The following is a 27893-nucleotide window of genomic DNA, read 5'->3' as shown; positions in this document are numbered from 1 at the left end:
CAGTCGAGCTTTGAGCTACGCGGCTCAGCGCGCTTTAATTCATTAAAGGGAATTTAGGTTGGAGGAGGTCGTGGAGGAAGATTTATAAAAAAAAAAAAATAAAAAATAAAAGGCCTGGTTTCGTGATTATACCTGGAGGAAATCGTCTTGAAGGAGGATCTAATTCGGATTGACCACATCTCGGTGCTTTTTTTAATTATTTAATGGTGAAGACTGTCCTGTCCAGCGCGTGCGGATGCCATTTGAGAAGAAGTTGAGACATGCCTTAAGTCGGAAAGCTGGTCTTTTAGTTGCTGGGAATATGGGAATCCTGCACGAAATCTGAGATATTATTCCTAGCTCTGACGGAAAACGGTAGGCATCAAACCCAGAGCAGCGCATTTCTAATTTTTATTATTATTATTTCGAGGAAATAGGCTATGAACTTTTAAACTACTTCTAGGAATTTTTAATGTAATGCACAGCTGGTTTTGCATAATGTTGCATGCGCATATGATGTCTTTTCTATATGTATGCATATTTTCTTACTTTATCATTTTTGCAAAAAAAAAAAAAAAAAAGAGAAATGTTTTTCTTCATATTTTCTTAGAGAAATGCATATCCACCGCTGCGTAAAAAAATGCACGCGCTTTTTCCACGGATCCTGACCTGCCTTATTATTACAGCAGCAGCAGCAGCACGCGCACTTTCTCGTCTTCTACTGTTAGAAATAACACTTTGCACCATTTGTAGTCGCTTTTATTTTCTGTTCTGTTCTCCCGCGGGTCCACTGGTGTTGACCCGTCTCCTGTAAGCCGGATTAACGCTTTTGTTTTCGGTTTGTTTGGCTTTGTTGCCCTCCGAAGGATCGATCGAGCGAGTCAGGATCGGTCAGTGAACATTAACATGTGAATGCGAGATGACCGAGATCTCTCTCTCTCATGCACGCACGCACGCACGCACCAGTGACCGCAATATCACCACCCCCAATCTGACCTTGTTACGTCACTACATTTTATTAGTGATAATAAATCAAACACGACTTAATATACAACACCGGGTTATCTCGTTTAAACCTCTTTCGGATGAACACCTTTTGTGTTAACCTTTAAATGTTAATTTATTTATTTATTTATTTATTTATTTAAACATCCTACACTAATTGAACCTAATCACTACATGATAACTTGAATGAGATGTGTTAATGCTCAGGATGTCCGGATTTCCTGAGATACTGCGGTCCCATCTTGTGCGTTTTCCCCTGGGATATGCTCAGATCCATTGCGACCCTGACCAGAATAAAGCAGGTACTGAAAACGAATGAATTTCCGGATTGCATTTGACACCCCAACCTCCCCCCCCCCTTTTTTTTTTGATACTTGGAGGTCTGAGTGTGGTCTACAACACCGATCCTGGCGGCATGTGATGAGAGTCATGCAAGACGAGTTGTGTCCTGTGTTGCGTTGTGTTTTAAAATTACAACCTGGTATCGTCCCCTAGATGACACTCGGTATCAGATTACCGCCGGACTGACTCGGACCTCGTCGGATTTACTGATCTAACACACCTGAGCCAACATGGCAGCCCGTTAGCAGGCGCGTTCTGGGTCGACGTGAGTGTGTTAAAGTTGGGGAAAAACACTGAAGTGTACAGAACCAGAGCTGAGAAGCCTTGCCTGCACTGCATTGTGTCAAGGGTGTAGTTCCACAGGGTCACCGAGTTTAGTTTGGTTTAACATTCCTCTTTTCACACACCTGAGTCAACTCTTCGGCTAATTGCCGAGGCCTTCGAAAGTGAACTTGGTGTTCGGAATGAATATAAAACCACACGGATATCTGTAGAGATCCCAGAGATTGGTGTGAAGACAAAACTGTAAGTGTTAGTAGGTAGGGTTTGTGCAGTACGCTACAGTTCCCAGATTCTTCTCCAGAAATTTATTTACATATATATATATATATATATACTACGCAGTTTCTGAGTAACAGGATGTTTCAGACATCGGCTATGCAAATAAAGCGCTTCAGATGCGTTGATTCGGGTGTGTTAAATGAGGAATGCTCAACTAAACGGAGACCCTCTGGAGCTACAGACTGACCTGCATACAGAGAAGACCGTGTGTGAAAATGTATCATCGATGTTTTGTTTAGCATTCGATTTATCCCTTCAAGAGTTCAGTTTTTCTCCTCAACAGACTAATTGATTTATTTATGCCGTTGTTGTTGTTCATATTTATCAGATTTGATTTATTCAGATCACACACAATCCTTTGAAGACCCGAGTCTCCAGCGTTCTGCTGCTGAGCCGGACTCCCCGGTGTCACGGTGTGCTTTAGAGCGGTTTCTGATGGTTTGGACAGATGGGAAATGTAACGTAAATCTCTGAAGGTTGCTTCCTTGTTTCCTCTGCGTAAGCCCTTCTGCCTTTTTTTTCTTCTTCTTTTTTTCCTCCTCCAGCAGGCTGTAAGTCTTCCGTTAGCAGAAAACCATAAGCAGACACCCGTGAGTAGGTAGCGGGGGCAACCTGAGAGCAGATTTATACTCGAAAGCATGTTCCCAAGGACAAATCGGCATAAATCAGCAGCTGTCTCCCTGGACAGAATTGGTTTTGTTTCTCATCCACACCACGACGCATTTTAGTATACATGAATGGCGATTTGGAGGCGTGAAATAAAAGCGGATCTGTAGTAAAAGTAAAGAATGCAGACGCTTCGCTGTCTGATGGCGTGTGATGCATGAAGCGCGCCTGCTTGATGTTGGTCGTGGGATGTGTGCCAGGCCACAAGTGCCCGAACGCCCTGGGGAGAAATTTCAGCCGGCCGTGATGGATCACAGCAGGTGGGCGCATGTGGTAATCCCTGTCCGTTTGAACATATTGTATTAGCGCACCATAATTGCTTGCTAACAATATGCTCCATCGTTAAGCATGATTGGAAACGTTCAGCCTGAAAATTAAGAGAACACTTACTGGTGTGTGTGTGTGTGGTTTTGTTTTATTATTCTCCAATTAAATTGGTGCAGGGGTGCCAATACTAATGATACTTGTACGAAACTGTGAGTATCTTACAAAAGGCAAGAGGAAGTTGCGGTGAGATTGAAACTGACATCCGTGTAAAGTCCATCCAAAATCGTATTAGGGTGCGATCAGATAAAATTGCCAATGTGCATGCCTCTTTTGTTACACGTCCAAAACATGCATCTAGTGCACTATTATCTAGTGTCTAAAGGAATAATCTGGGCAGTCCTGAAAGCCCACAATGCACTGCATCCATAAAGCACTTTGCAGTTTAAAGGAAATGGGGAGTAGTGTGTCTGTCCGTTTCATGGAAGGAGGCGTGGTCTCTGTGTGTCAGGTCAGTGGTCCTTGTTGTCATTCCTAGAAAAGAAGGCATGGCCTCTGTTTCTGTCATCCCCAGATGAAGGAGGTGTGGCCTATGTGCCTGTCAATACGTGTAAAGAAGGTATGGTTTATGTGTCTTATCAATACAGATGAGCAAGGGGCTGCCTTTGTGTATGTCAGTCTCAGTGAAGGAGGCATGGCCTATGAGTCTGTGAGAAGGCGTGGTCTAATTGTCAGCTCTAGTGAAGGAGGCATGGCCTATGAGTCTGTGAGAAGGGGTGGTCTAATTGTCAGCTCTAGTGAAGGAGGTGTGGCCTATGAGTCTGTCAGGTGTGATCTCTGTCAGCTCTAGTGAAGGAGGCGTGGCCTCTCTCAGTCCGAGTGAAAGTGTTGCCTCTTTGTTAGATTGAGTGATGGTGAGTGAAAGAGGTGTGGCTTCAATGTCCATGATCACCAAATGAAGGAGGTGTGGCCTGTGTACCAGTCAGTCCCAGTAAAGCAGGCGTGGCCTATGCATTTCCAGTGGTCACCCATTTCCAGAACACCAAATCAGATTTGTTTCACATCCCCCAAATCAAGGACATTGATGGTTTGAGAGTTCCAAGTGCAGTAGATTTCTGGCTGTATTTAAGTCTGAAACTGGGTGGGGCTGTGTTTTAAGATCACTCTGTTGGCTCGTTTAAAGGAAAAGCAATCTCAGCGACGGGGAGAACTAGCTCCGCTATAACCAGCTGCGTTCAGCTCCTGCAACACATCTTGTGCCCGTTTAACCATCTTGTCTGTTTGGATTGATGCTATGGAAATCCTGCATGCCTCACAGGTATCCTGGCGATGTGGAATTTCTCTTCGCAAACCTGGTTCATGCCTGGAATTACTCATAAACCCGACTGTGCTCCATGTGTTCTGCCTGTAGCTATTGTTAAACACAGCAGAGAGTAGTCCAGCAGCAACATCACATCTGCTGGTTAAAAATGATGTGAAAGTGCGCTTATTAAGCCGGAATGTGAGCGTCTGTCTGATCGCATCACGAGTACATGGCTCACTGTCTCTCTGGACGCCTCGCAGGCTGGCAGCAGTTCACGATCGGCTCCAGGGACAGGCTTTTATGTCTGTCTACTGAAGGCGGGGTCGTGTTTTTGAAGGCTGTCAGTGCAAGGTCTCCTGTGTGCGCAGGGGTTTGTAATGAAATCAGCGTGTGGAGCTTTTGCTTATCTGTCTGTCGAGCGTTGAGGGCTTTAAATCTGGAAGTTTAGCCTGGGGAAATGTGTTCGCTAAAGGAAAACCAATTTGTTGGGGCTTCTACGATCAATCGTGGACTAGGGAGTGATGACACTTTTTTTTCTTTTTTTTCGTCTTAGGAAAGAATTTCCCTTGTGAACATGTTTATATCGCAAAAAAAAAAGTCTATCAGAGACTGTCTGGGAATCCTGCCCACGTTTTTCCAAAGCTCTTCATCTTGGTTTTGGATTTGTAGCAACGTAGCTGTGTTTTTAAGTTCGTTCCTAACCCGCGTTTAGCGAAGCAGAGTCACATGATCGAGATGAAAGTACATTTCATCAGTGACTCCATCCAGACACGATCTTTAGCTCGGTGTCTTGTCCTGGTAATCATGTATGCAGTGAGTCATGAGGATGTGATAAGAGAGCATGGCTGCAGTTTCCTAAAGCCAGGTCATGACCCATCGTTCCAGATCCGACACACACACAAGCAGAGCTAGAGGTCCATCTGTATAATGTCAAAAGGCTCAAGCAAAAATCCACTTTGAACAACGTGTACCAATATTTGTACTCGCTATCCATTTAAACATCTTTCATGTGTTGACGTGTTGGACTATTTTCACTTTGGTTAATGGTTTCCTATACATTACCCACAATGCCTTTCGACCTTCTGGTAGTGGCGCAGTGGGATTTTACCCTCGCTTCGTTGCTACCAAAAGAGAGCGACGCAGCGGCGCTGTAGTCCTTCAGTCTGTCCAGCTCACCTGTGCGCTCTGTTCAAACAGCTTTCATGCTAATACCACTCGTCTTCTCGTACGTCGCTAACTAGCCATGCCGAGTCTGTGTATTTCAAGCTCAAAAAATGACTATTTTTTGACAAAGGCAGTAAAACATAGCCAATGTTGTGATGTCATAAAACCCTGAAGCGTATTATTGAATGGAAAAATTGGAACTAAGCACCTGTCTGGCTTTATTAATTACTCTGGCGACACGTCACTGCCTCATTCAGTATGACAGGAATGCTGCGGTTGCAAAAAATAAAACTGCAGTCATGACCAATACACAGTTAAAGCTAATGGGGCGCACTTAGCATGATCTCATTATTGCTCCTGCTTCCTCTCATCCATCATTACTGATAGTGGACTGTTTGGGTGGAATGTTCCTTCAATCTCAGCACACACTAAAGTGAAGCAATGTCCTTGTCCTTGCTGTAGCAGCTGCAGGACTGAAGTACTCGAACGAGGGGAAGAAAAAAAAAAAGCTGTGCATTCTACCAGGAGACTAATAAGAAGCTTGTGATTTGAGGGAGGAAGGGATTGGATTGTCCGACGCTTTATTAGAATAATACTCAAATGATATTGTTTCTGAATTTCGTTTCGGAACTTTGTCTTTCTTTCTGAAATTCAGTATGAATATCTTTCTCCGTTTCTTTTATAAGTGTATTTTTGCATTGCGTCCTTCCTTCCTTTCGAGACCTTCTCAAATATTCAAAAATATTGACACCCCTACGAGAGATGAAAATATACCACATATACAGTACATATACCGCATATAAAGTGTACTACATATACAGTACATATAAGTGGTCTTTGCTCCCCAGTACAGAAGACACGTCCGTTGACTTGCAAAGTGTCTCACCGCACAAGCACGGCATCAGAGAAGTATTTTGTATATCCGGCCCTGTGTCCTTTCCTGAAGAGTGCAGACATGTTCAAATGCAAAGCATTCATTTCCATATTACAGATAAAGGCTGGTGACAAAGGGAGGGGGGGGTCTCTGGTATGCTGTGGGAGGTAGGGGGGGGCATTTATTTATTTTACTGGCGTGACCTGGGTCTACTCGTGCCCTTAGAAGAAAGCGTCACTGCAAATCAATGCAAAGTTCCTCTGTCTGATCACCTTTATCTTACGATGAAGGGCGTGGTCTCTTCCAGGATGACTCCGCCCCCATGTACAGAATGGCTGCACTTTGTAGTCTCTTCAGGACTGTGGTTATGTGGGGAGTTATTTATTTTTCCTTTTTATTTCCCTGATGCTGCAATGCCTACGGGGTGCCCGAGGTGCTAACGGGATTTGGTCTGTGTTCTGTCCATGCCTTTGAGGCAGATGAGGTTAAGAGATCTGACCAGCAGCCTCCGGAGCCAGGGAGTGAGGTTTGGCACGGTTACGTCTGCACTGCTGGAGACTAACCAGATGTGAAGCGTTTGACTGGTGAGTGTGTGAGTGTGTGTGTGAGACGGCGTTTCAGTGACTGGAGGCTTCCTCTTGTTGTAAGCAAATGTGGCCAGGTTACTAGAGTGTGAGGAGGAGTTGTTGGCCAGCAGATGTTGTGTGTATTTGTGTGTGAAGTGCTGCTGTAACCTGATGCATGCTTTTCTCACTCTGAAGAACAGGACACTGATTTTGTCTCTGTGTGCGGTTTTAATAACCCGTGCTTTCAGAAAGCCGGGCTTTTGTGATGAATTACTGGAAGAAACCTGAGTCATGAGTCTGAGTCAGCATTAAAGGTGCAGTCTGTGGTTTTTAAAAGTGCGTCTAGACCTGTAACAATCACAGATTTGAAAAGAGAAATCCGGTAATCTCGTGATGCTTTTACAGGCAGATCAACAGATCTTGCAGTCTATTTGTTTCGGGTTTCTGTTTGCATTTTTTTCTGGCCCTGAAATTGTCCCACAGCCAAAAACAGAGCTGCTTTTTATTTATTTATTTATTTATTTATTTATTTATTTAAAGGGTGATCCATGAGTGAAGCTGGGCTATATGAGGATATAATACCAATATCGTCATAAATTATTGTGCGATGATTTCTTTTTTTTAATTGCATCTCCCACCCCTATCTAGGAGACATAATGCAACATAGTTCAGCAGAATATGTGGTGTCGGTTTGGGAGAAAAAGGAAATCTCATCGTTTGTTAAATTGTGAGCAGATGGGCGATACTGGCTGATCAGTCCTTCTGGAATGGTTTAAAATCCTGATTTGTTTGGCAGGTCTCTGCAAATAAAACCACCACGCTGAGCTTATTGTGTAAAGATCTCGGATTGTTTTGGTTTAATAGAATTTGGGTCACTTAGGTGATGGGGCTCTCAGAATCCAGTTAAACTCTCCTCGTTTGTGACTTGGTAGCTCCGCTCAAACTGTCTGATTCGCTCTCAGGATTCGTGACTTAGTAACTCGATCCGTAACCGAAGTCGCTCATTTCAGTGTTCCGGTTTCTCCGCGTGCAGGAAGATCTGTCTGCACTGCAAGTGTCCGCGTGAGGATCATGCTGTGACGGCCATGCCTCTGGAGATGGAGAAGACCGTGTCCAAGCTGTTGTACGACTTCCAGAGGAACTCCACGTCGGACGACGATTCGGGCTGCGCTCTGGAGGAGTACGCCTGGGTGCCGCCCGGCCTCAAACCCGAACAGGTACTACACCCAGAACTACACCTGTCCTCTCAGCCCTAATGTAGTCAGTTAGCTAGAACGTAGCGATGAGATTTCATTTAGCGAACGCGGAACAGGAGTCCGTCTCCTGCTCTTCAGGAGCTACGTTTCCTTCCACGTATTTTTATGCGAATTTTGGAATATCGCCTAAAAACCGCTGGATGGAAACACCAGATGTGAGTAAAATCTCCAGAATGAGTATTAAAAAAAAAAAACGTCTGCGCTCAGTTGAGGCGGATAATTCTTCTTTTTTTTTTTTTTTTTTGTTATTCGATAAGAAGACATGCGCGTAAACGACGATGGAAACACATTTACAGAATAAATTCCTTGACGCGTATCAAAAAAAGTCATGTGACTTTGCCTCAACAATTGGAAAATGGCGGCGAGCGAGAGCTGTATTTGGATGGACGACTTTGCGTCAGTTTCCCCAGAAGTGACGGTTTTGTTCTCTTGAAACGGTGCTTCATTCGCAGTTTTTCTATGTTTTATGCGATATTCCAATTTTTCCGCATTAAGTTCAGTTCACAGCTTGGCTTGAAACATAGCTAGTGATGTCCACTTGTTTAGTGACTTGCTGATGTGGATTGAGACAAAGTGAGACTAAATGTCCTCTATAAACGTGAAGGAAAAACATCACCGTATACCTGAAGGTCGAAGGTTTTGTGTGAGATGGACTTCTGTTACTTGTTACTTATATTAGCCTTGTGCAGAAATAAACAAGCAAACAATGCTCGGCTGATCGGGGAAAATTGTATGAAATTATTATTATTATTATTATTAGAAAAACAGGCACTGACTTTCCGAGTGCCGTTTGAAGCAGGTCAGCAGGCTCCAGTCCAAATTGCCCGTGGCTGCAGTCCATCTCTACAAATATATGTTAAAAATAATCAATCTTTCTTACAGACGTATAAATAAACCCACCATCTCCAGACAGAAAAGCCTTTTACACTAACGAATAAGCAGATCCTGACAGCTTGTTGGCACGTGCACATGCCTCAGGCTCACACAACATGGCACAGCTGAATGTATACATTCGTTCACTATTTGGCTCAGACGTACACACACACACACACACACACACACATACATACAGATATAGTTATACAGATCTATCCTTACACTGTCACAGGCACTAAAGCACATACTTTGAGACTAATAGAGTAGAATGTAGTGTAGGTTACGAACATGCTACCACGAACATGGTTGTTATTACAGAAATCTAAACTTTGGCATTAATTTGCTTGGCCGTTTTGTAAGAGGGGAAGTTATAAAACGCAGCGAGGGGATCTGTGCCGCTCAAGGGAACAACGTTAAGCTCCAGAGCTCCAAATGCCCATGCTCCACACTACCACACACAAACATGCGCTCGCGCGCTCTCTCTCTCTCTCTCTCTCTCTCTCTCTCTCTCTCTCACTAACACACACCCTCCTTAGTGAGTCTTATTTTAGCTTTTAAAATAGCAGAACAGGCCCGGGCGCTTGAGTTTGTCACGCTTTTAAAATTTATTTCGAATTTGAACATGCTTGAAAGCGTGTTTTCTTTGCGTTCTTTTTTTTTTTTTCTTTTTTTTTTTCACACAGCATGTCCAGTCCATTAGCTCTTGCAGAAGCGCTTGGCTTCGGCGTATTCTCACATGGGCTTTATTAGAGCGCTGCGGGTGGCTGGCTCTCTTTATAGACCAGTTAAATCATTCATGGCTACGAGTTTCATTTTCTTCCCAAACTGAAAGGAGGTCTTATTACTAGCACAGCATAGCAGGTCAATACCCAATAAAGCCCGTCTTCTGTCTCCGTTTCTGGTCCTCAGAGGTCAGCCAACGGTTGTGGTCGATTTTCCTCAAGGCTCTCCGTACGAATCGACGAGGAATTCTCGACGGGATATAAACGACTTGGCTGCTACGGCGTGAGACCGATTCGTCATGATGGCCGTTTATTAAACGCGCACACAACCGCGGTCGGTCGTGGTTCGCCTCGGATCAGGACTGATATCGGCTCTTGATGGACGGCCGTGCATTCCGCGAGACCTTGGTTTGCACCTCTGCTGTGGAATTGCCGGGCTCCTCGCCAGCATTGACCGACGGGAGCCGGCATCCGTGACATCGGGGTGAGATAAATGTGACTGAGTTGCCCAAAAGCAAAAGCTCAGAGTGCGCTCGTTATTAGCGAGTCATTCGTTATCGGAACGCTCGCGTCTGCAGTTTCACCCGGAGACGGCGCACCTCCAGAAAGGAAAGAACGGAAAGAACGAGATTTACAGCCGAGAAGAACGCTAGCCTGCACATTTCTCCTTCCAATTAGCTTTTCAAACAGGCGTTTCTCCAGAAGCAAGGAAAGACCATGCTAAGACTATTCCCATGATTCAGTGATGTAAAAGACAGGGATTTTCGAGATTACCGCCTGTTTCCAAAAGCTCACATGACTGGTATTAGTTTAGTGATCCAATTATGCCGGCTTAGGAGTGATGATCGCCCAAAGGCCGGCCTCTACAGGATTCACGTGGCTGCGTTGCTGTCTCTTATTGCTCTTTCGCCTGTGTACTGCTGTTAATACGCTCATTCGGTGTGCTGCTGAAATGTTAAAGGGGGGAAAAAGGATGGGATTTGTTTTTGGGGGACAGCTTTGTAATTTTGGACAGCGCAGCAGCGGGAAGCATCACTACTTATGCATGTCCGACTTGGCTGGCTGTTGTCTCTCGCTCTTCATGGAAAAAGGAAGCAGAACGTAGTCTGTAGCCCGGGGTTTTTTTTTTTTTTTTTTTTTTTTTTTTTTTTTTTTTTTTTTTAGTTTTTTTAATGTCTCTCACAAGACGAGTCCCTTAAGATGGAAAATCTCAAAGTGGAAAACGTATCAGTGGGACAGGACGGCTTTTTCATAGCCATACAACGATTTTACAATATGGCCAGACGTTTACGGGAAATGGTGTTCTGGTGTTTTACTTGGTTGTGGTTGCTGCAGGGACTTTTATATGATATTATAAAAAAATATATCATACATAAGACTCGTATCACTTCGATGCTATGATTATTTAGGGCAATAGTAACTGGAGACCGAGTCCCTTTTGGATTAAATACTCTGGCAAAAGAAGTTGAATATGTAAATAATGTAAAAAGTCTTCATTCTTTGTCCTGCAAAACATCAACATATCCTGAGAGTCCTTCTGCGTGTTATGAAAGCCAGCTGTACGCACCGAGATGCGCAAGGTGGTTGCCAGAACCCCCGGACCCGGACAGGCGGATCGCCAGATCTCTTCGCTCTGATTACAGTCATTTCCACGAGCCGCTGGTTTGCATGAGAGCGCTGGCTTGTGTTCGTCAGATCTCCGCACCACACCAGCGCTGATTTGTTATTGTTGGACAGGAGCTCGGTAATTTATTGGATCCCGACCGTTGAAATTTTCAGCTGAACAAATCCCTCAACCACGTCTTCTCCAGTACTTCTTGATACCGCCAGCTGGCCAAGATAAGCAGCGGAAGAGTCATCAGTCCGCGCTTAAAGAGAGCGCGCTTTTCTTCAGGGGATACGCGAGTCTCTGGAAAGGCTTGCACGGTCGAGTCGTGTTAGGATTACGGCCTCGCGTCCGAGCGGTCCCGTTTCCGCTGGCGTGACGGGCCGCTGGTGTGTTTCAAACGGAAAGGACATCATCCGTGGTTTTTGTACTTCATCCGTTACTGAAAGAGAAATGCACTGCCTTGCTGGTTGTCCTCAGACAACAGCATCGCCTCGACGACGGGGTCATAAATCACGTCTCGTGCAGTGTCCACTTAGTTCAGCTTTATGGGACGGGTTTATACGGTATAAGGAAGGGCAGATGGAGCTCGGTGCTTTATCATATCATAAGTCATTAAACATTAGCCATGTGTAATGAGGTGGAAGGCCAGAAGGGGGTCTGGAACGGTTTTCACACAAACTTTGCAAAATCGCATCAAGTTAATTGGAATTCTCTCACGCCTACCCGCGCGTCTCTTCCGAACGAACAACTTGAACACTGCCATGATTTTATCCCAGCTTGATTACTGCGCCCTCATTACTGCGATGATGTATCCTGAAAGGCTTATTGTACGTTACGTACAACAAATCCGCTCATTCTGTTCTCGCCATTTAGCCGCAAAAGGTGGAGTGCAAAGGTCGCATCTCAGCGCCGTTGTTAATCACCGTAATTTAGAGCTGAGCTCTACAGATAAATACGCACAAGCATGTGGGCGAAAATAGACACACACATGCAGGGTCTCGAGATGAAGCCTCCGTGTCAGCACAGCCGGGGATGTGAGAGGGCAGATTCCATTAACTTTACATTGCTCAGCTATAAATCACCCTGACTGTAATTGTGCTCTTTGTATGTGTGTGTGTGTGTGTGTGTGTGTGTGTGTGTGTGTGTGTATTTGAGAAGACATGTCAAGGAATGGGGGAAGGGTTAACAAGTGTAGGGGCTGAATAACACCCTATCTCGATGTTTACCTCATTCCCAGAAGTGTATTTTAGACAGTTTGTTTAATTTATTGCGTAAACACTTACACTTGCAGTAGAATTAAAAAAAAAAAAAAAGTGAAATTTGATGACCAAAGGGTGGAAAAGTGCAGAAAAATGAGTCAACAATAAACATAGGGTATTGTGTCAAAATGGAAACAGGTCTAAGTGAACTGAGAAATTTACTTTTTAAAAAACCCCCAAACATCTATTATTAGAAAATGATTGTAGATCTAACAGGAAAACAGTCAACACTAACAGTCTAATATGGTCTACAGACTAATCTCGGCTTATAATAAATCACTCGTTGGACGACGGAGACGTCCTTAAATACACTGATTTAGGTACATGATGAAACACGTAAAATTTTTGTCCGTATTTAATTGCAAGTAGTGGTTAAACTGTAATCGAACCCAAAAAGAAATGCTGGTAGTATGTACTTGAGTGAAAGGTACAGCGTCCACAATTTAAATATACGGAGTTATTCTAAAATTAAATGTAAATGATTTTTACTGTAATTAGAAACGTATGCAAATGTTTGCACTTTTTAAAAAAAAAAATAAAAAAATACACCTTTATTTAAGTACGATTAAATCCGGTTCCGATTAGATCAGCCTGTTTTTGTTTTTTCCATTACTGTCACTTTAATATATGGAGAGAGGTGGGGGGAGGGTGGGGAGAGACGTGCTGGGGGGGAGGGGGGATATGAGAATGAGAGTCGTGGTATTCGATTTGTAACAAGGATTTTAAAAAGTGGAAAAGTAATCGTTTTTTTTGTTGTTGTTATACTCTGCAAAGTACATTTACTGTCCACTTCTGTGAATGGCTGACCCCAGACCACCAGTTCATCCTGTAGTTTTAGTTCAAAGCTGGCCCTTTACTTGGCCCGCCAAGGTTAAAAAAAATAATAATAATCATACTATGCATACTATACGATCTAATAGTTAAAAGGCAAAAATATTTTTTGTGTGTTATAGTCTTGCTATCTCAAAATGTCTTCTGATTGGTTAATACATGGGGGGGGGCTCGGTGGCTCAGTGGTTAGCACGTTTGCATGTGCTCCCTGTGTTTCGGGGGTTTTCTCAGGGTACTCCAGCTTCCTCCCAGAGTCCAAAAGACATAGGCTGATTGACATTTCCAAATTGTCCGTGATGTGTGATTTTTGCCCTGCGATGGGTTGGCACCCCGTGCATGGTGTCCCCCCGCCTTGTGCCCAGAGTTCTTTGGGATAAGCTCCCGTGACCCTGTGTAGGATAAGCATTATGGAAAAGGGGTAAATGGATTGAGTACAGAACAGTCATGGATCTCTCTCTCTCTCTCTGTTAAACTGCAGGTTCATCAGTATTACAGTTCTCTGCCTGAGGAGAAGGTGCCGTACGTGAACAGCGCTGGAGAGAAACACCGCATCAAACAGCTCCTGCACCAGCTGCCACCTCACGACAATGAGGTGAGAGTTCACGTCACCTGTGTGTGTGTGCGCGGTCGTGCGTGCGAGACTTTTTGCACTAATAAATCTGTGTTCCGGTCTTCACACCTGTACTGTGCTGCTTTTTTTCCCCCCACATAAGCAGGTTTGTTGTCTTATTGACATGTAAATAACGTCAAGGTCTGTATGTCTGGCTACACGGACACTCAATCCCTCTTTCCTGCTCCAGGTGCGATATTGTAGCGCTCTGGATGACGAGGAGAAGAGGGAGCTGAAGCTCTTTAGTAACCAGAGGAAGAGGGAGAACCTGGGCCGGGGTAACGTCAGGCCTTTTCCAGTCACCATGACTGGAGCCATATGTGAACAGGTGACCGTCTTTATCAGGCATTTTGCCTGGGAGCTCGGCTTTTTGACATCAGAGTACACAAACATCTGTCTTATTCCCCAATAACATGTGTTTATTTATAACTGTAAGCTAAGATACGGGGGGGGGCAATGAGGAATTGTTAAAATGTTTGGGATGGGTGTAACGTGGTTTTCGAGGTCAGCAGCATGCTAGCTATCTCGTCGTTCCCGTTCGCGTTTTTCCACAAATCTGAAATTGGAGAGGGACAACTCGAGTCTTCCTTTACCCATGCTGTTAATAAGGTTTCCGTGAGTGTGTTTGGATCCCCGAGTCCACCTGCTTGCCCTTCCTCCCCCTTCTGCTGCCCGTGACGCACAGATGGTCCACGCACACACTTCTTTATTTTGTGCAGATCTTTATTTTGTCTTCAGCTGTGCTGGAACAGAAGCCGTCTCTTCCTATAAATAGAGAGTTTCTCTCAGGTGTGTAGCAGATATTAAAAATACATACGGCTTGTTAGAACGACGAAGTGAGGAATGGGAATTAAAGCGCGCGCGGGCCTGAAGACCGAGACGCCACGATATTGGATTTATAGCCGTTTCGTCCCGTCACCGTTATCAGATGGACTCTGTAATAAAAAGGTTCACTCTGTTGATTTAATCCATAATCCCAACGCTGACCTGGACGTGATTCGAATTTATTTAAGCGGGGTGTAATTCTTTAACGTGTCCCTCCAAACTGATAACCGCACCGTGCGTAATTTTCATAATTCCCTGTAATCAAATTTGATCAGAATATAATTGCAAAACTTGCCTTTTTAATTGATTTGACATATTATTGTTTATAGTTTTACACCCATTTTAAGATCACTGCGCAATTCATTTATGTAAGGAGCAGTCTTATTGAAGGAACATAGGCTTATAACGTGAAATGGAAAGTGCAGTCTAATCTACCATGAATAAACGTGATTAGCAAAAAATTATTTTATTTGGGGGGGTGGAAGGAGCACGGAGGCTTAGAGGTTAGCACATTTGCCCCGCGTCTGTAGGGTTTGGGGGCTCGAATCCTGTCTCCGTCCTGTGTGCGTGGAATTTGTACGTTCTCCCCGTGCTTCGGGGGTTTCCTGAGGGTACTCCGGTTTCCTCCCCTAGTCCTAAGACATGCGTCGTAGGCCGATGGGCGGTTCCAGATTGTCCGTAGTGTGTGAGCTTGATGGAGAAAACCGAGGTCTTTTTATAATTTTTACGTTCTGTCTGTCCCTCAGTGCGGTGGTCAGATTAACGGAGGCGACATCGCTGTTTTTTCTTCTCGGGCGGGTCACGGTGTGTGCTGGCACCCTCGGTGCTTCGTGTGCAGCACATGTGACGAGCTCCTGGTGGACCTGATTTACTTCTACCAGGAAGGCAAAATCTACTGCGGCCGACACCACGCCGAGAGACTGAAACCGCGATGTTCAGCATGCGACGAGGTACGACGAGTCTGTCACATCATGCCCGGGATTAATGTAGTTTTACTTCTCCCACCCTCATCAATGTACAATAGTTTGCTGTTACCACGGTGATGAATTCTTGATCAGGTAACATAGTAACAGTAACACTGCTTAATTTCACCACCCTGTTTTTGATTATTTTCCTATAACAGCACACCATCACAATTTATTCCTTACTAATATATTCTACACGCTGTACATTATTGAACGTGTGTGTGTGTGTGTGTGTGTGTGTGTGTGTGTGTGTGTCCTCAAATCCCGCTCCTTCTAACCTACTTTCTTACACTTTCCTTTTTATCCTTGCTCTGAGGGGCTTGATGAGTTGACTAAGGATCGGAAAGCTGTGTGTTTGCTGTTTTTCTGTCTTGGCGGATTAGGAGATGTCTATATTTGCAAGAGTAACACGTGGTCTTGTTTCGAATCCGAAATCGCAGGCTTTCGGCATGTTTTCAGAGCCGTGCACGTATGATGAAAGATGGCAAGCACGCGAGTACATGCATTTTTAAACACCGCTGATTAACAGCAGAGGATTAATGGAGGCATTAAACTAATAACGTTCATGAATAATTCAAGTGTCTGGCCTCCTGTCCTGTCTTATGATCATGTTCGTTTTGAATGTGGAGGAACCTGAAACATGATCCAGCATTTGAAAATTGTACTTAAAAAATTTTTTTGGCTCTGTAAAAGTATTTTTTTATATATATATATGAATATATGAGAGTGTTTGGTGCAGTGTAATAGCCCAGGGCGAAGGCTGTGGGACCGATTCCACCGAGTCTTGCTGTCTGTCCTAAAATTAAATGTAATGGATGGGTGCAGTCTGGCTTTTAGCTTCTATTCAATGATGAATGGATCCATGCATCACTTCCCATCACACGTTTCACCTCTTTCCCTCAGATCATCTTCGCGGATGAGTGCACAGAAGCAGAAGGCAGGCACTGGCACATGAAGCACTTCTGCTGTTTCGAGTGCGAGACGGTTTTGGGTGGCCAGCGCTACATCATGAAAGAGGGTCGGCCGTACTGCTGCGGCTGTTTCGAGTCCCTCTACGCCGAGTACTGCGACTCCTGCGGAGAACATATCGGTAGGAGGACATTTTAGCACTTTTATGGTCTACTGAACCAGGCAAGTCTGCTTCCTTGAATCTTCTTCGGAAGAGAATTGCGAAACACCTGGTCTGGTTCAGATAACGCGTGGATGGCGGTTCGAGTTCTTCCCTCAAAAGAAATGAAACGCAAAGCGTTTTAATGACGAATGAAAATAAGGCAGTTAACGTGAAACAAATACCCATGACTTACTTACAAACGGTGGAATGGCGAAACTTCGCAATTAACTTGAGTTACTTAAATAATCCTAAACCAGAAAGTAACACTGAAATGCTTGGCAGAGTAGTATTCTGCTGATCGCAGCCTCTGCTGGCAGGGAGGGGAAGTGTCCTGGGGCCATGTTTTGGCAGATCACCCTGCGGTATTGGTGGGTCAAGGACATTAGTATCAAAACTGGAGGAAGTACTTCCTGTTCCTGGCTAGATCCAGACCGGAGGAACAAAATCCATTCCACTTTTCTTTTTGGTGGGAGGTATTCATGACAGAATTCTGTCTTCAACCCCAAATTTAGTCGATAACTGTCGTTGAATAATTGTTCAGCGTGACGGAATGTTGATTGTTCATTTAAATGCTAGTTTCTTATAAGAAAATATTCCAGCGGTCCAAGTTAGACCAGAGCGTTCCTAAAGACGTACCACGTTATTGACATTATTCATATATTGCCCAGTGTTTCCATTACTTAGTTAGCGCTCGTTGTGTCACAAGGCAGCACTCCATCCCATACTAACTCGGCTCGTCGGCTCATTGGTTTCAAGCCCGGAGTCGGTTCCAGCTGCGTTTTGGCATGTCACTCAGTACAAATTCAGTCTGTAATCATTTTCTGTATAGGCCGCAGAAAATATGGGAGTGAAACTAATTTTTTTTTATATATTTTTTTTTTTTTTTTAAATGGTTTGCAAACAGATGTTGCCCATTAGACTGGGGCCAGTTTGCGTGTGTAAGTGGAGCTGCAATTAAAATGTAATATATTTGTGTAGTGCAAGGCGTGCCGCATAATCAGTTTACTCTAAACAATTCTACACTTCAAGGGAATTAAACTGGACTTAGTGATATTTGGAGGTTTTTTCCTACGTTTATCTTAGTCGTCAATATTTATAATAGCTCTGTTAACATGCGCCTAAAGTGATATTTGACCCTAAAACAATTTCTTAATCAGAAACTCGAGCTCCTATATATAGGTGGCCGTTTCATTGACTTGAGGCACGGGCAATGATTTGATTAAATCTGAGTGAGTCTGGTCAAGGAAATTACCGTTTATATTTATGCCCGAAGCTCTAGTTACAGAGTTATTTTAGGGTGAAATATCACCTAAACATTGGGACATTGCGTAAACATTTTGGTTTATAGCAATTTGTATGGATTGTAACTTTTCTTGCAAATAGCTGTACCAATTCCTCAAGTATTCTGGCATGGCCCTAATGTTGCGCAAGAGCAGTCATCATATTTGCCCCTGTTTTGAAGCTGTGTGTAATCTTTCAACTGTTTCCATCGCAGGTATTGACCAGGGCCAGATGACGTACGACGGGCAGCACTGGCACGCTACTGAAGACTGCTTCTGCTGTGCACGCTGCAAGAAGTCCCTACTGGGTCGTCCATTTCTGCCCAAACAGGGTCAGATCTTCTGCTCGAGGGCGTGTAGCGCGAACGAGGACGCCAATGGCTCGGACTCTTCAGACTCTGCCTTCCAAAGTGGCCGAACCCGTGAGGCCAGGCACAGCAGCTCCAAATCGAGCAAGAGCAGTAGCAATAGCAACAGTGGTGGAAACGGTTCTAGCGGGTGCTATTCGGCTGATGTGGACCCTCTTTCTCTGCAGATGGACTTGCTGAGTCTGGCGAGTCAGGCCCCAAGTCTGAACAGAGAACCTCCATCCTGGAAAAAGCAAATCGATCGATATGGCTATGAAGGTCAGAATGAATCTTCCCCAACTCCTCTGCAACTGCTGAGTCAGTGCAACGTCAGAACGTCCTATGCCCAGCAAGACAGCAGGCCCAGAGAGTCTGTACAGTCCAAGAGACCTCCTGTATCTGCAGTCAAAGGACATTCATTTAATGAGAACTGGCTCCAGCCAGATCCCGAGGACCATTACCCGTCTGAGCTGAAAGCGCAGGCTAGCTTTAACGAGTTGCCGTCTAATGGCTTCATGGACAAGCGCTCGATCAGCATCCATGCCTTTCAGAGGGAGAGAGAGAGGGAACGAGAGAGGGAGGTTGCGGCTCAACTGGGCCGCAGTAGGAACCCCATCAGTGCACTTAGCTTTAGTGAGCAGCTCACACCGCTGGAACAAACACCTCGCGGTTCCATGGAATCACTAGCACTGTCAAATGCTACAGGTAGCTCTTGAGTCGATTTCGATTTACTGTTGTTATTGAGACAGGGGTTTTCTGAATCAGACATTATATTTGTACTTTTTTGTAACGAGTATCGTTTTTACCTCTTCTTGTGTCAAATGTAGGTACCTCGGCAGATGGTGGCGGTAAGAGGCAGGAGCACTTGTCCCGCTTCTCCATGCCTGACTTGAGTAAAGACTCTGGCATGAACGTCTCGGAGAAGAGCAACATGGGCACTCTGAATTCTTCAGTGCAGTTCCACAGCTCAGAGTCTCTCCATAGCCTCACCACTAGGCAGCCGTACCTGGAGATGGAGCCACCCGTGCAGGTGAATTATCCACTTCCGTATTCCCAGCAGTCTCCCGGAATCACCATTCTACCCCCCGGCTTCACCTATCAGGACGAGGACAGGGCGAGTTTAGTGAGCAGTGCTCACAATGCCCGTCTGGCACCCATGAGCGAACGGACTCACCGGCGTGTTCTTGAGCCGGAAGAGCCACGACGAAGGCATCATCACCGCTCGCGCCGTTCCCGTCGTTCTCGTTCCGAAAACGCACTCAATTTAGTGGCCCAACATCGTCCGCCGATGCCGGAGCGATCACAGTTACGTGTATGTGAGGATTATGATCGGTTTCCTCCTCCACGTGGTCCAAGGGATCCAAATAATGGTGGGATTAGAGATTCCAGATTAAGACAGCAGCCCTTCAGGCCATGCCCTCGCACAACCTCAGACCTTACGCTTCAGAACCCAGCGCCACAGCGCCACATGGGTCGTTACGCCTGGGATCCGTACAATTATGACGACGACTGGTGCTCTACCTGTTCTTCGTCTTCCGAATCCGAGGACGAAGGCTATTTCTTGGGAGAACCAATCCCCAAGCCGGTTAACCTAAGGTATATGACCAGTGAGGAGTTACTGCACAAGTACAGTTCTACCGGACTCGTAGGATCTGGTCACTTGGGAACCCGAGGACAGTTACACACTCGCAAGCGCAGGAAGAGCAAAAACTGTATCATCTCCTAACATACACCCATAATGCACTCACCTCCACTATAAGTTTTAACAGTTCACTTGATTCGCTTTTCAGTATTGTGTGGGTGTCAGTGAGCAATATGCAGTAATGTCAGCTTCAGACACGCTTTTGCATACTTATTTCCCTTTGATATTCCTAAATAATCATTTCTTAGAAAGGTCCCAGCACCCCCCACCCCAACCAACCCCGGTCTTGCTGCAGCCAATGTGCAATTGCGCGTAGTTTTCATTTTCCGTTTATAGCCAGCACAGTTTTGCGCCACTTCTTCTTGCTGTGTGTTTCTAAATGAGTTTATTCGATGTGTATATTAGTAAATGAATTAATAAAATACACTTAAGTTAAGGCTGTAAAGTGAAATATAATGTAAATGATGTACCGCATATTTTTATATTTTGTAACAATAGAATCATTTATGTATTAAGTATAATGTAGAGATTCCATAGGAACGCATGCAAGTTACTTTGCTGGTTTTTGTCCTGTATTGGAAATTTTTTTTAAAAAACTTGCATTTCAGCAGGTAGTTTGACTGACAGGTGTTGGTTCCAGATCGTCAGAGCACGGCGTGGTCTTCGAACGACGCGCTCGCCATCTGCTCGATGAATAAATGCATTAGAACACGCCGACGTGGCATCGTCTGCCCACTGTTTCTCACACGTTTCCTTTCCACACAGCTATGCTTATGAAAATTCAGTGATTTGTTTTCACCCTTGCTTTGGCATACTGAGATTCAACGTAGGCTTAGACTGCTGGCGCCGGTAGGAGCTGTGTTGTTAATCTTGTTAAATAAATATTGTCTGAAAAATTGAATCCTAATGCAATTAAAATTGAATTTGAAATGTATGGTAAAGTCAAAAAATGTGTATCAAGTAAAGAATAGAACTCAATACCATGCGATAACGTGCTATTATAGGAAATGAATCAACAGTGGAGTGTTTTTCCCTCTTAAACCAAAGCAATCTGCCAGCAATGGCATGTCGTACTTTTCTTTGAATCAACTTATCGTTACGTCCGCAAAACAAGACAACGGTTCCTGTTGACTTATGTCCTGACAACTATACACAGTCATTCTCTCACCAGCCTCTATACTCTTCTCTGTTTAAAGATAAGACGAAAAAAAAACCCCTGCAAAATGCCGCTTCTCAAGTCCTCAGTCCTGAACGCTTTTCTGTGTCCAAAAACATACTGTTACAAAACGTCTCCTTACAGAAAACTTCACCACTGCTATTTTTATTAGACTAGATACCATTCAAAGCCACCATACAAGACCTTGTGTAGTGTATATAAACTATAATTATAACTAAAGATATAAACGGCACCTTCTGCCAATCGGATAAATTTAAATTATTATTTAATATTATTATTCTTATTCAATATTCTTAATAAGGGGGTGTGGTCTCATCCTCGGGTGCTCCGGTTTCCTCCCCCAGTCCAAAAGACATACATTGTAGGCTGACTGGCATTTCCAAATGGTCCATAATGTATGAATGGTGTGTGATTGTGCCCTGCGATAGGTTGGCACCCCATCCAGGGTGTCCCCTACCTTCGCCCCGAGTTCCCTGAGATTTTCTCCAGGCTCCCCTCCGCGAACCTGTGTAGGATAAGCGGTATGGAAAATGGATGGATGGATAGAATATTATAAACAGGACTGTTTATGATCATGTTAGTATTAATAATAAGACTATTCTTTAATAGGACGGCAGTACAGCACTGAGATCTTGGTGCCACATGTGAGGAACAGAAATCACACACTGTTATTACCGAGCCAATATTTGGCTAATGGCGAGTGTTGAACAGAGATCAGGTCTCTCTATAAAGTTCATAAAATACCTATTAACACTTTAAGGGCAACAGAAAACATGTTCATCAAACAGCTGGGTGAAGTTCTAGAAAAGCCACCTTGTGATTGATTTTTCTCATGGTAATGCCGTTGCGGACAAAACTAGGTTAAAATGAGTGGTCGCTTAATAGGACGTACTCAGCATTAGCATCTTTTGAGCTCGTCCGAGCAGAAATTTTGGTCCAAAATATCAGAATTTTGTCAGAAAGCTGTTATGATGAGTGTCTAAAATGTCACCAGTAGCCAACTGAATCTAAACCTAACTGAGATCACGCAGTCTGCCATAGAATTTCTCCAAAACGTCATTGACACCATGTCGAACAGCGTGGCATGTAGTAAACTTATAAGACCACCGTTATCACCCAGTATAAATCGGCTTTAATGTAATGCGCTGTTGGGAATCGAATCCTGTAGCAGCGTTTGAAAAGATGTTGAATTTGACCTGACTAGCTACACCGCTGACTTGATTAAAGGTGGTGAAGCACTAATGACTTTGACAGGCGCGAGGCTTTAGAAGTCTTTGCGCTAATCTTCACGGAATGCATGTCCTCGAGATGAGCATGTATATTGTGGTGATCGAAATTGAAGCAATTTGGCAACGTTATTGTAGAAACAGCTGCATAAACATGCGAACGACATTAACGGCGCTGTGAGAATGACTGGGTGGGACGTGTCGGTCTGGTCTCTCGTTCTCTCTCGGGTTCCCACCCACCAGTTCAGACGAGATGGTTCTCTTATATTCAGAAGCAGCAGTGTTGAGGATTTATTGATGGAAATGTAAGAAGAATGATCTCTTTGTAGCCAATCAGACAACACCTATATGCATAGAAATTCAGCAAAATGGTCTGTTCTCTAAGTTCATCTGAAATCAGCCAGACGTGATATATATATATATATTATATAATATAACATTTTTTTCCGGAGCTTAAAACAAAACAGGAGCTCTTTTGTTTTCAGGGCAAACGGAGCTCTCGGGCTTTGCTTGTGCACTGATGGGGCCATATTGAGCAGGGCTCGTTCAGCATGTGAACCTCATCAGAGCTGCATACACTCCAGCGCGCTCTTATTTTCTTATTTGTCCTGGGAATGCTTAGCTTGGATCTGAAGCAATTTGATTAACGAAAGGAAGTATGCTTTAGAAGATGTGTCTCTTTAGACTACAGCTGCACAGGCAGTCGAATCTCATCATTTTCCCCCTTGATATGTCTGCTTCACAGGATCTCGTGTCTGTTTTCCGTGTCCCATTTTATTTGGAAAAATGCAGCCGTTTCGGCAAGAGTCCTTGTTGGTCCTACTGTTGGTTGACTATTTATTCGGGTAAATCCGGAATACATTACAGTCAACGTTCACTGTTTAAGCGTGGGGGTTAAGGGTAGAGGAATGTAACAATATGAGAGATGTTTTGGCCTCGACAAATCTCCCTTGAAAACGCACCATGTCCAATTCACTAATGAAAACCATGAGTTTTTACTGAACTTGTACCACATCTGATGTTAGAAATACCCTTAAGAAAGCTGTTTCGAACTCGTAAAAGACGTGCGAAGTGCTCGTTCGCTTTGAAAGCATCGTGTTGCCACACTATGTGCGTTGCTGCAGGTTTTCAGTAAATATGAATTTATGGATATACTTCGTGGCATGTTAAACTGCCACGCTAGATTTTGTACAATTTATGAGCAGTTAATACGTGCAGTTCTTGTGGTTTTAGAGCTGCATTGCAGTTGGTCAGTGAAGAAACGCCCCGTAAAGCCAGAGAACAAACTGAAATCTTCATGTACGTATTACCTTCTAAAACGCCCTCCGTGACCGTGATGACGTCTAAATGTTGGTCATTTACTTAAGAACTTGAAAATCCCTAATCGGATATTGACGCGTGTTCTTGATCTTGTTATGGGACCTCGGGATCGTTATTCGAAAGGGATTTCAAGACTGTAGAGCTTTTGATTGGATCGGCTTAATTTTTATTAGTAGTAGTATTTTTTTACGTTGTTGCAGAGCATTAACTTGTCCCCGCTTTTATGATTGCATTCTGGATAATAGACTGTTCTACCGGCTGTTCTCTGGTTAAGACATGTCCTCTGGAACCTTATTCTGATTTCATTAAAGATTTGATGATAATGGGATCAACATCTGAAAGCAATTTAATTTTGGATTATTAAAATATTCCGCAGTTGCAGCACCTGGAAAATCCTGCAGATGTTTTCAGCCTCCATGAACAAAACAGACCTCCATTAAAAAGCACATAGAGATCCATATTGGAAGTATACGAGGGTACGTCCGGGTCAATCAAGATCCGTTTATTAACTCCAGCCCCAAAATGAATCTGAAATGATGAAAAACAAGGAAAGGAGAGCTTTTGAGATGTATAGCTTTTGTAATATTTATTCTTTTAAAGCTAAAAACAACTCTAATTTTTTTTTTGTGTTTTTTTTTTTTTAAATAAAAATGAACGAACGTGACATTTTAACATCCCGTATTTGCACGGATTTGTTTTTTCTGCTTGAAAACTTTCTGCCTTTTAGTCTTGGCTTGTGTTGAGTCAGCTTCCTGAATAGCTCCCGTATCTGCTATTTATTCCCTCTAAGGAGGATGTGAAGTCTATTTCGAAGGTTGCTGAAATCCGTAATTATCGCCGTTTAAAGCCAAACTGAGCCAAATTACCGCTTAGCACTCCCAGCCTTAAAATAGCCTGATTTTTTAAAAATTATTCACAACTGTAGGATGCAGGAATGCTAACGGCGCCGCAACGGTAACCCGTGAACGGGAATCGTATGGCTGCAGCGGACGAAGATTTCCAGTCTAGCTCCTCATCATGTGTGTTCAATTAGCGCTGGCAGAAAGAAAGCTGACCCCAGATCAGTTCTGGGTTTCGTTCTCTAGTGGTCGGGATCTGAGTGCCAGCTTGGTTCAGATTCCACCAGCATAAATGGTGGGTTGAAACTGTTAACGATGTGTTGTAGCGATGTTAAAACCGTGCTTGGTCTCGTTGGGGGGAAACACAGAAGCGACGAGAAGCCTTGTGTGTTTCTCATATCACATGATCAAGGCTGGCAGTAATGCCCTTTAAGCTATCAGCGTTCCCATTCCCTACATCTCCAATTAGGCGGTGTATCCTAGTTATGTCAAGACCCATAACGTCTTTCTCGAGGGCTGTATGTGCAAATTAACACATGTTGGTTCCACATAATGAGCTACGGTTTTAACAGAATCATACCACGGTGCTGTTGAGTCTGATTGTGGATTAATTATCTATTACAGAAGCACTGACGGTCCTCAAGCTGTAATTCAAATCATAGCTTGTTGTAATGTTATCATATGTTTTTATACTAACGGCTCACCTACACCAACTTGTATGGTGGAACATCTATAGAATGTTTGTCACGGTGGCTTAGTGGTTAACACGTTTGCCTCACACCTCCAGGGTTGGGGGTTCCACCTCTGCCCGTTGTGTGTGGACTTTGAATGCTCTCTCCATGCTTTGGGGACATACGCTGTAGGCCGTTTGGCATTTCCACATTGTCCAGTGTGTGAATGATTGTACCCTGATATGGGCTGGCACCCCATCTAGGGTGTCCCCGAGTCCCCGTGACCCTGTGTAGGATAAGGGTACAGAAAATGGATGGATGGATGGATGGATGGATGGATGGTGAAGCTTTCTGTTGGGGAATGTATTTATTTATTTATGGAAGGAGTCTCCAGTATCAGCATAGCTACATACGGTTGTGTCTTCTGCCACTGGAAACACCTCTGCACAACTTGTTGGCTCTGTTTTTGGGTCTTAACTTAAAGAAGGCGTCAGTTTATACCTCCAAATCCATAAGTGATAACGGAAAATTTGTTTCACAGATGTTCCACAATGTTAAATATAACTGTAAAAGGATATAAAATTTTTTAAAAACATGGTGTCATTCTTTCATAAACAAAAATGCATGACTCTGGCGTAAACGGAATAAAAGACTTTTTAATGCGCTGTTATAGGAAAATAATCTGCTTGACTTCACCACCCTGTTGTTGATTTATTTTCCTATAACAGCGTCATGTGTCGTTACTTTTCTCACTTCCTTTCTATTGTTTTCCTCCGTTCTGTTCTCTGCCGTCAGCCACCCTGAGGTGTTCTCTGCAGTGTGATCTGGTGACGAATTACTTCGCAACACCCACTCACATCTGAATGTGGGTTTGAATTGAGAAACATCCACGGTTGAATGGAGCCCGTCCCTGGCTCTTAATCCACAGTTCAGAAAGTCACAGAGATGTTTTAGATTCATGGAACTTCTGGATTACGGCACTGCTAATCCTGAGAGCTCATGTCTCAGTCACTTTCAAGCATGCTAATGGTGTTACTGAGCTCCTGTGTCCCTCGCGTATCATAACGCTACATGCACAAACATGCTCGGTATCTGCTGGATCGTCAGCGTGCTTCGCTCGTTGTCTGACGTGAAGCTAAAGGGCGAACATACCGAGCACTCGCTAAGGGCTCCTGGTCAAACGGGTGGGCCCAGGCGACAAATCTCAACCTGTGAGTGTTCCACAGAGAATCTTTTTCTCCCTCAGAAGAACAAACAGGAGGTTGTAGGCTAGAGCATGTACGTTTAATAACGTGAATATAATTGATTTCCACCATTTTTGGACACGATGCTAATAAGGTCACACCACACTTCCAATACATGATCACTCAGTGGAGACCAGGGGTGGAAAGTATATACGTACTGTATAACTTTATGATAAATACAATGAGATCCTAGTGCTTTTGATTTGATTTTTTTTAAAAAAAGCAACTTTTGCTCACTGTTCAAGAGTAAAAGAAGGAACGCATTTAACCTAGAAAGACTGTAAGCTAATTCAAAGCCAGTAAATATCTGACAGTAAATAAAGTGCAAATATCACATAATTTCACTTCCAGACCAAACCAAAAGCAATTTTCTACCAAAAGTCAGCAGCAGCAGTGTCTGAGACAGCGAAGACAGAGGAGCAGAACTAGCCAGATTAATCAGGTATCTTCAGTTTTAAATGCTTTTAAGGAAATGGCGTGGTCATCCATCCATCCTTTCATTTTCCATACCAGTGGAGCCTATCCCCGGGAAGTCGAGGCACAAGGCAGGCGACACCCTGGAGACAATTTGGAAATGCCAGTCAACATAAAGCACATGTCTGAGGAAACCGGAGTACCCGGAGGAAACCCTCGAAGCTCCGGGAGAACGTGCATGCTCAGAACCCTGGAGGTGCGAGCTAAAGGTGCAAACCACTATGGGAAATAGCATGATGGTCTGCAAATCATAACCCAATATCCTAAACCCCTGGACATGGACATTTCACAGCTCAACATGCAACCTATAGAAACATGTACAGGTATGCCATTAGCTAGCTGAGTGACCTAGACTAGCTAGCCAGATTTTTTGATGTTTTGCAGTAGCCTATGAACGCTCTGTTTATTCTTAAGATATATCTTTAATATATCTAAGATACCTACAGGTAACTCTCAGGATAATGTGCAAGGGGCATCTTTCCTAGATAGCTATGTAGCTAAAAACATGTATGAATTAGCTAGCTAAAGAACCTAGCATAGATAGCTAATGAATCTAGCAAGCTGTTGAAACCCCAACAGCTAGGCAGATAACATTACCTTTCTTTATATACTGTTGATAGTGGAGGTGGTGTTCAAGCCAGTATAGCTCACGTGGTTAATTTACACAAAAACAAACAGGAAATGGAACATTTTTCAGATTTAGCCGTGTCAAATGCAGATGTAATGTAATTTGTAAAGTAATTATTCAAATACTCCAGGACCAGAAGACTTATTTCCTCTTTCTTGAGTAATTTTCTAGATCACTACTTTTACATAAGTGAATTATTACCACCGTAGATGTACTCTTTATTCAAATCAGTGTCATTTGTACCTTTTCTTAAATTT

The 27893-nt window shown here is 43.8% G+C and overlaps 1 protein-coding gene across 1 annotated transcript; it reads left to right on the top strand.

The window, feature by feature from the left end:
• prickle2b (prickle homolog 2b) lies at positions 1–26666 on the top strand. The gene is made up of 8 exons (XM_053652633.1): positions 1–354; positions 7758–7941; positions 13756–13869; positions 14078–14215; positions 15459–15662; positions 16581–16767; positions 18284–19120; positions 19243–26666. The coding sequence occupies exons 2-8, from the start codon at positions 7810–7812 to the stop codon at positions 20139–20141; spliced, it is 2511 nt and encodes an 836-aa protein (XP_053508608.1). The 5' UTR covers positions 1–354; positions 7758–7809; the 3' UTR covers positions 20142–26666.
• Positions 26667–27893: the final 1227 nt, after the last annotated feature.

Source organism: Ictalurus furcatus, chromosome 21 (assembly GCF_023375685.1).
Source record: "Ictalurus furcatus strain D&B chromosome 21, Billie_1.0, whole genome shotgun sequence".
NCBI lineage: Eukaryota > Metazoa > Chordata > Actinopteri > Siluriformes > Ictaluridae > Ictalurus > Ictalurus furcatus.
This window is presented reverse-complemented; position numbering and strand designations above follow the sequence as displayed.

Bases quoted from the DNA above. Each gene is read 5' to 3' on its own strand.
- prickle2b (XM_053652633.1), top strand. From the start codon at position 7,810: ATGCCTCTGGAGATGGAGAAGACCGTGTCCAAGCTGTTGTACGACTTC. The intron at 15,663-16,580 runs GTACGACGAGTC...TCTTTCCCTCAG, and splicing joins GATGTTCAGCATGCGACGAG to ATCATCTTCGCGGATGAGTG. The intron at 16,768-18,283 runs GTAGGAGGACAT...TTTCCATCGCAG, and splicing joins CTCCTGCGGAGAACATATCG to GTATTGACCAGGGCCAGATG.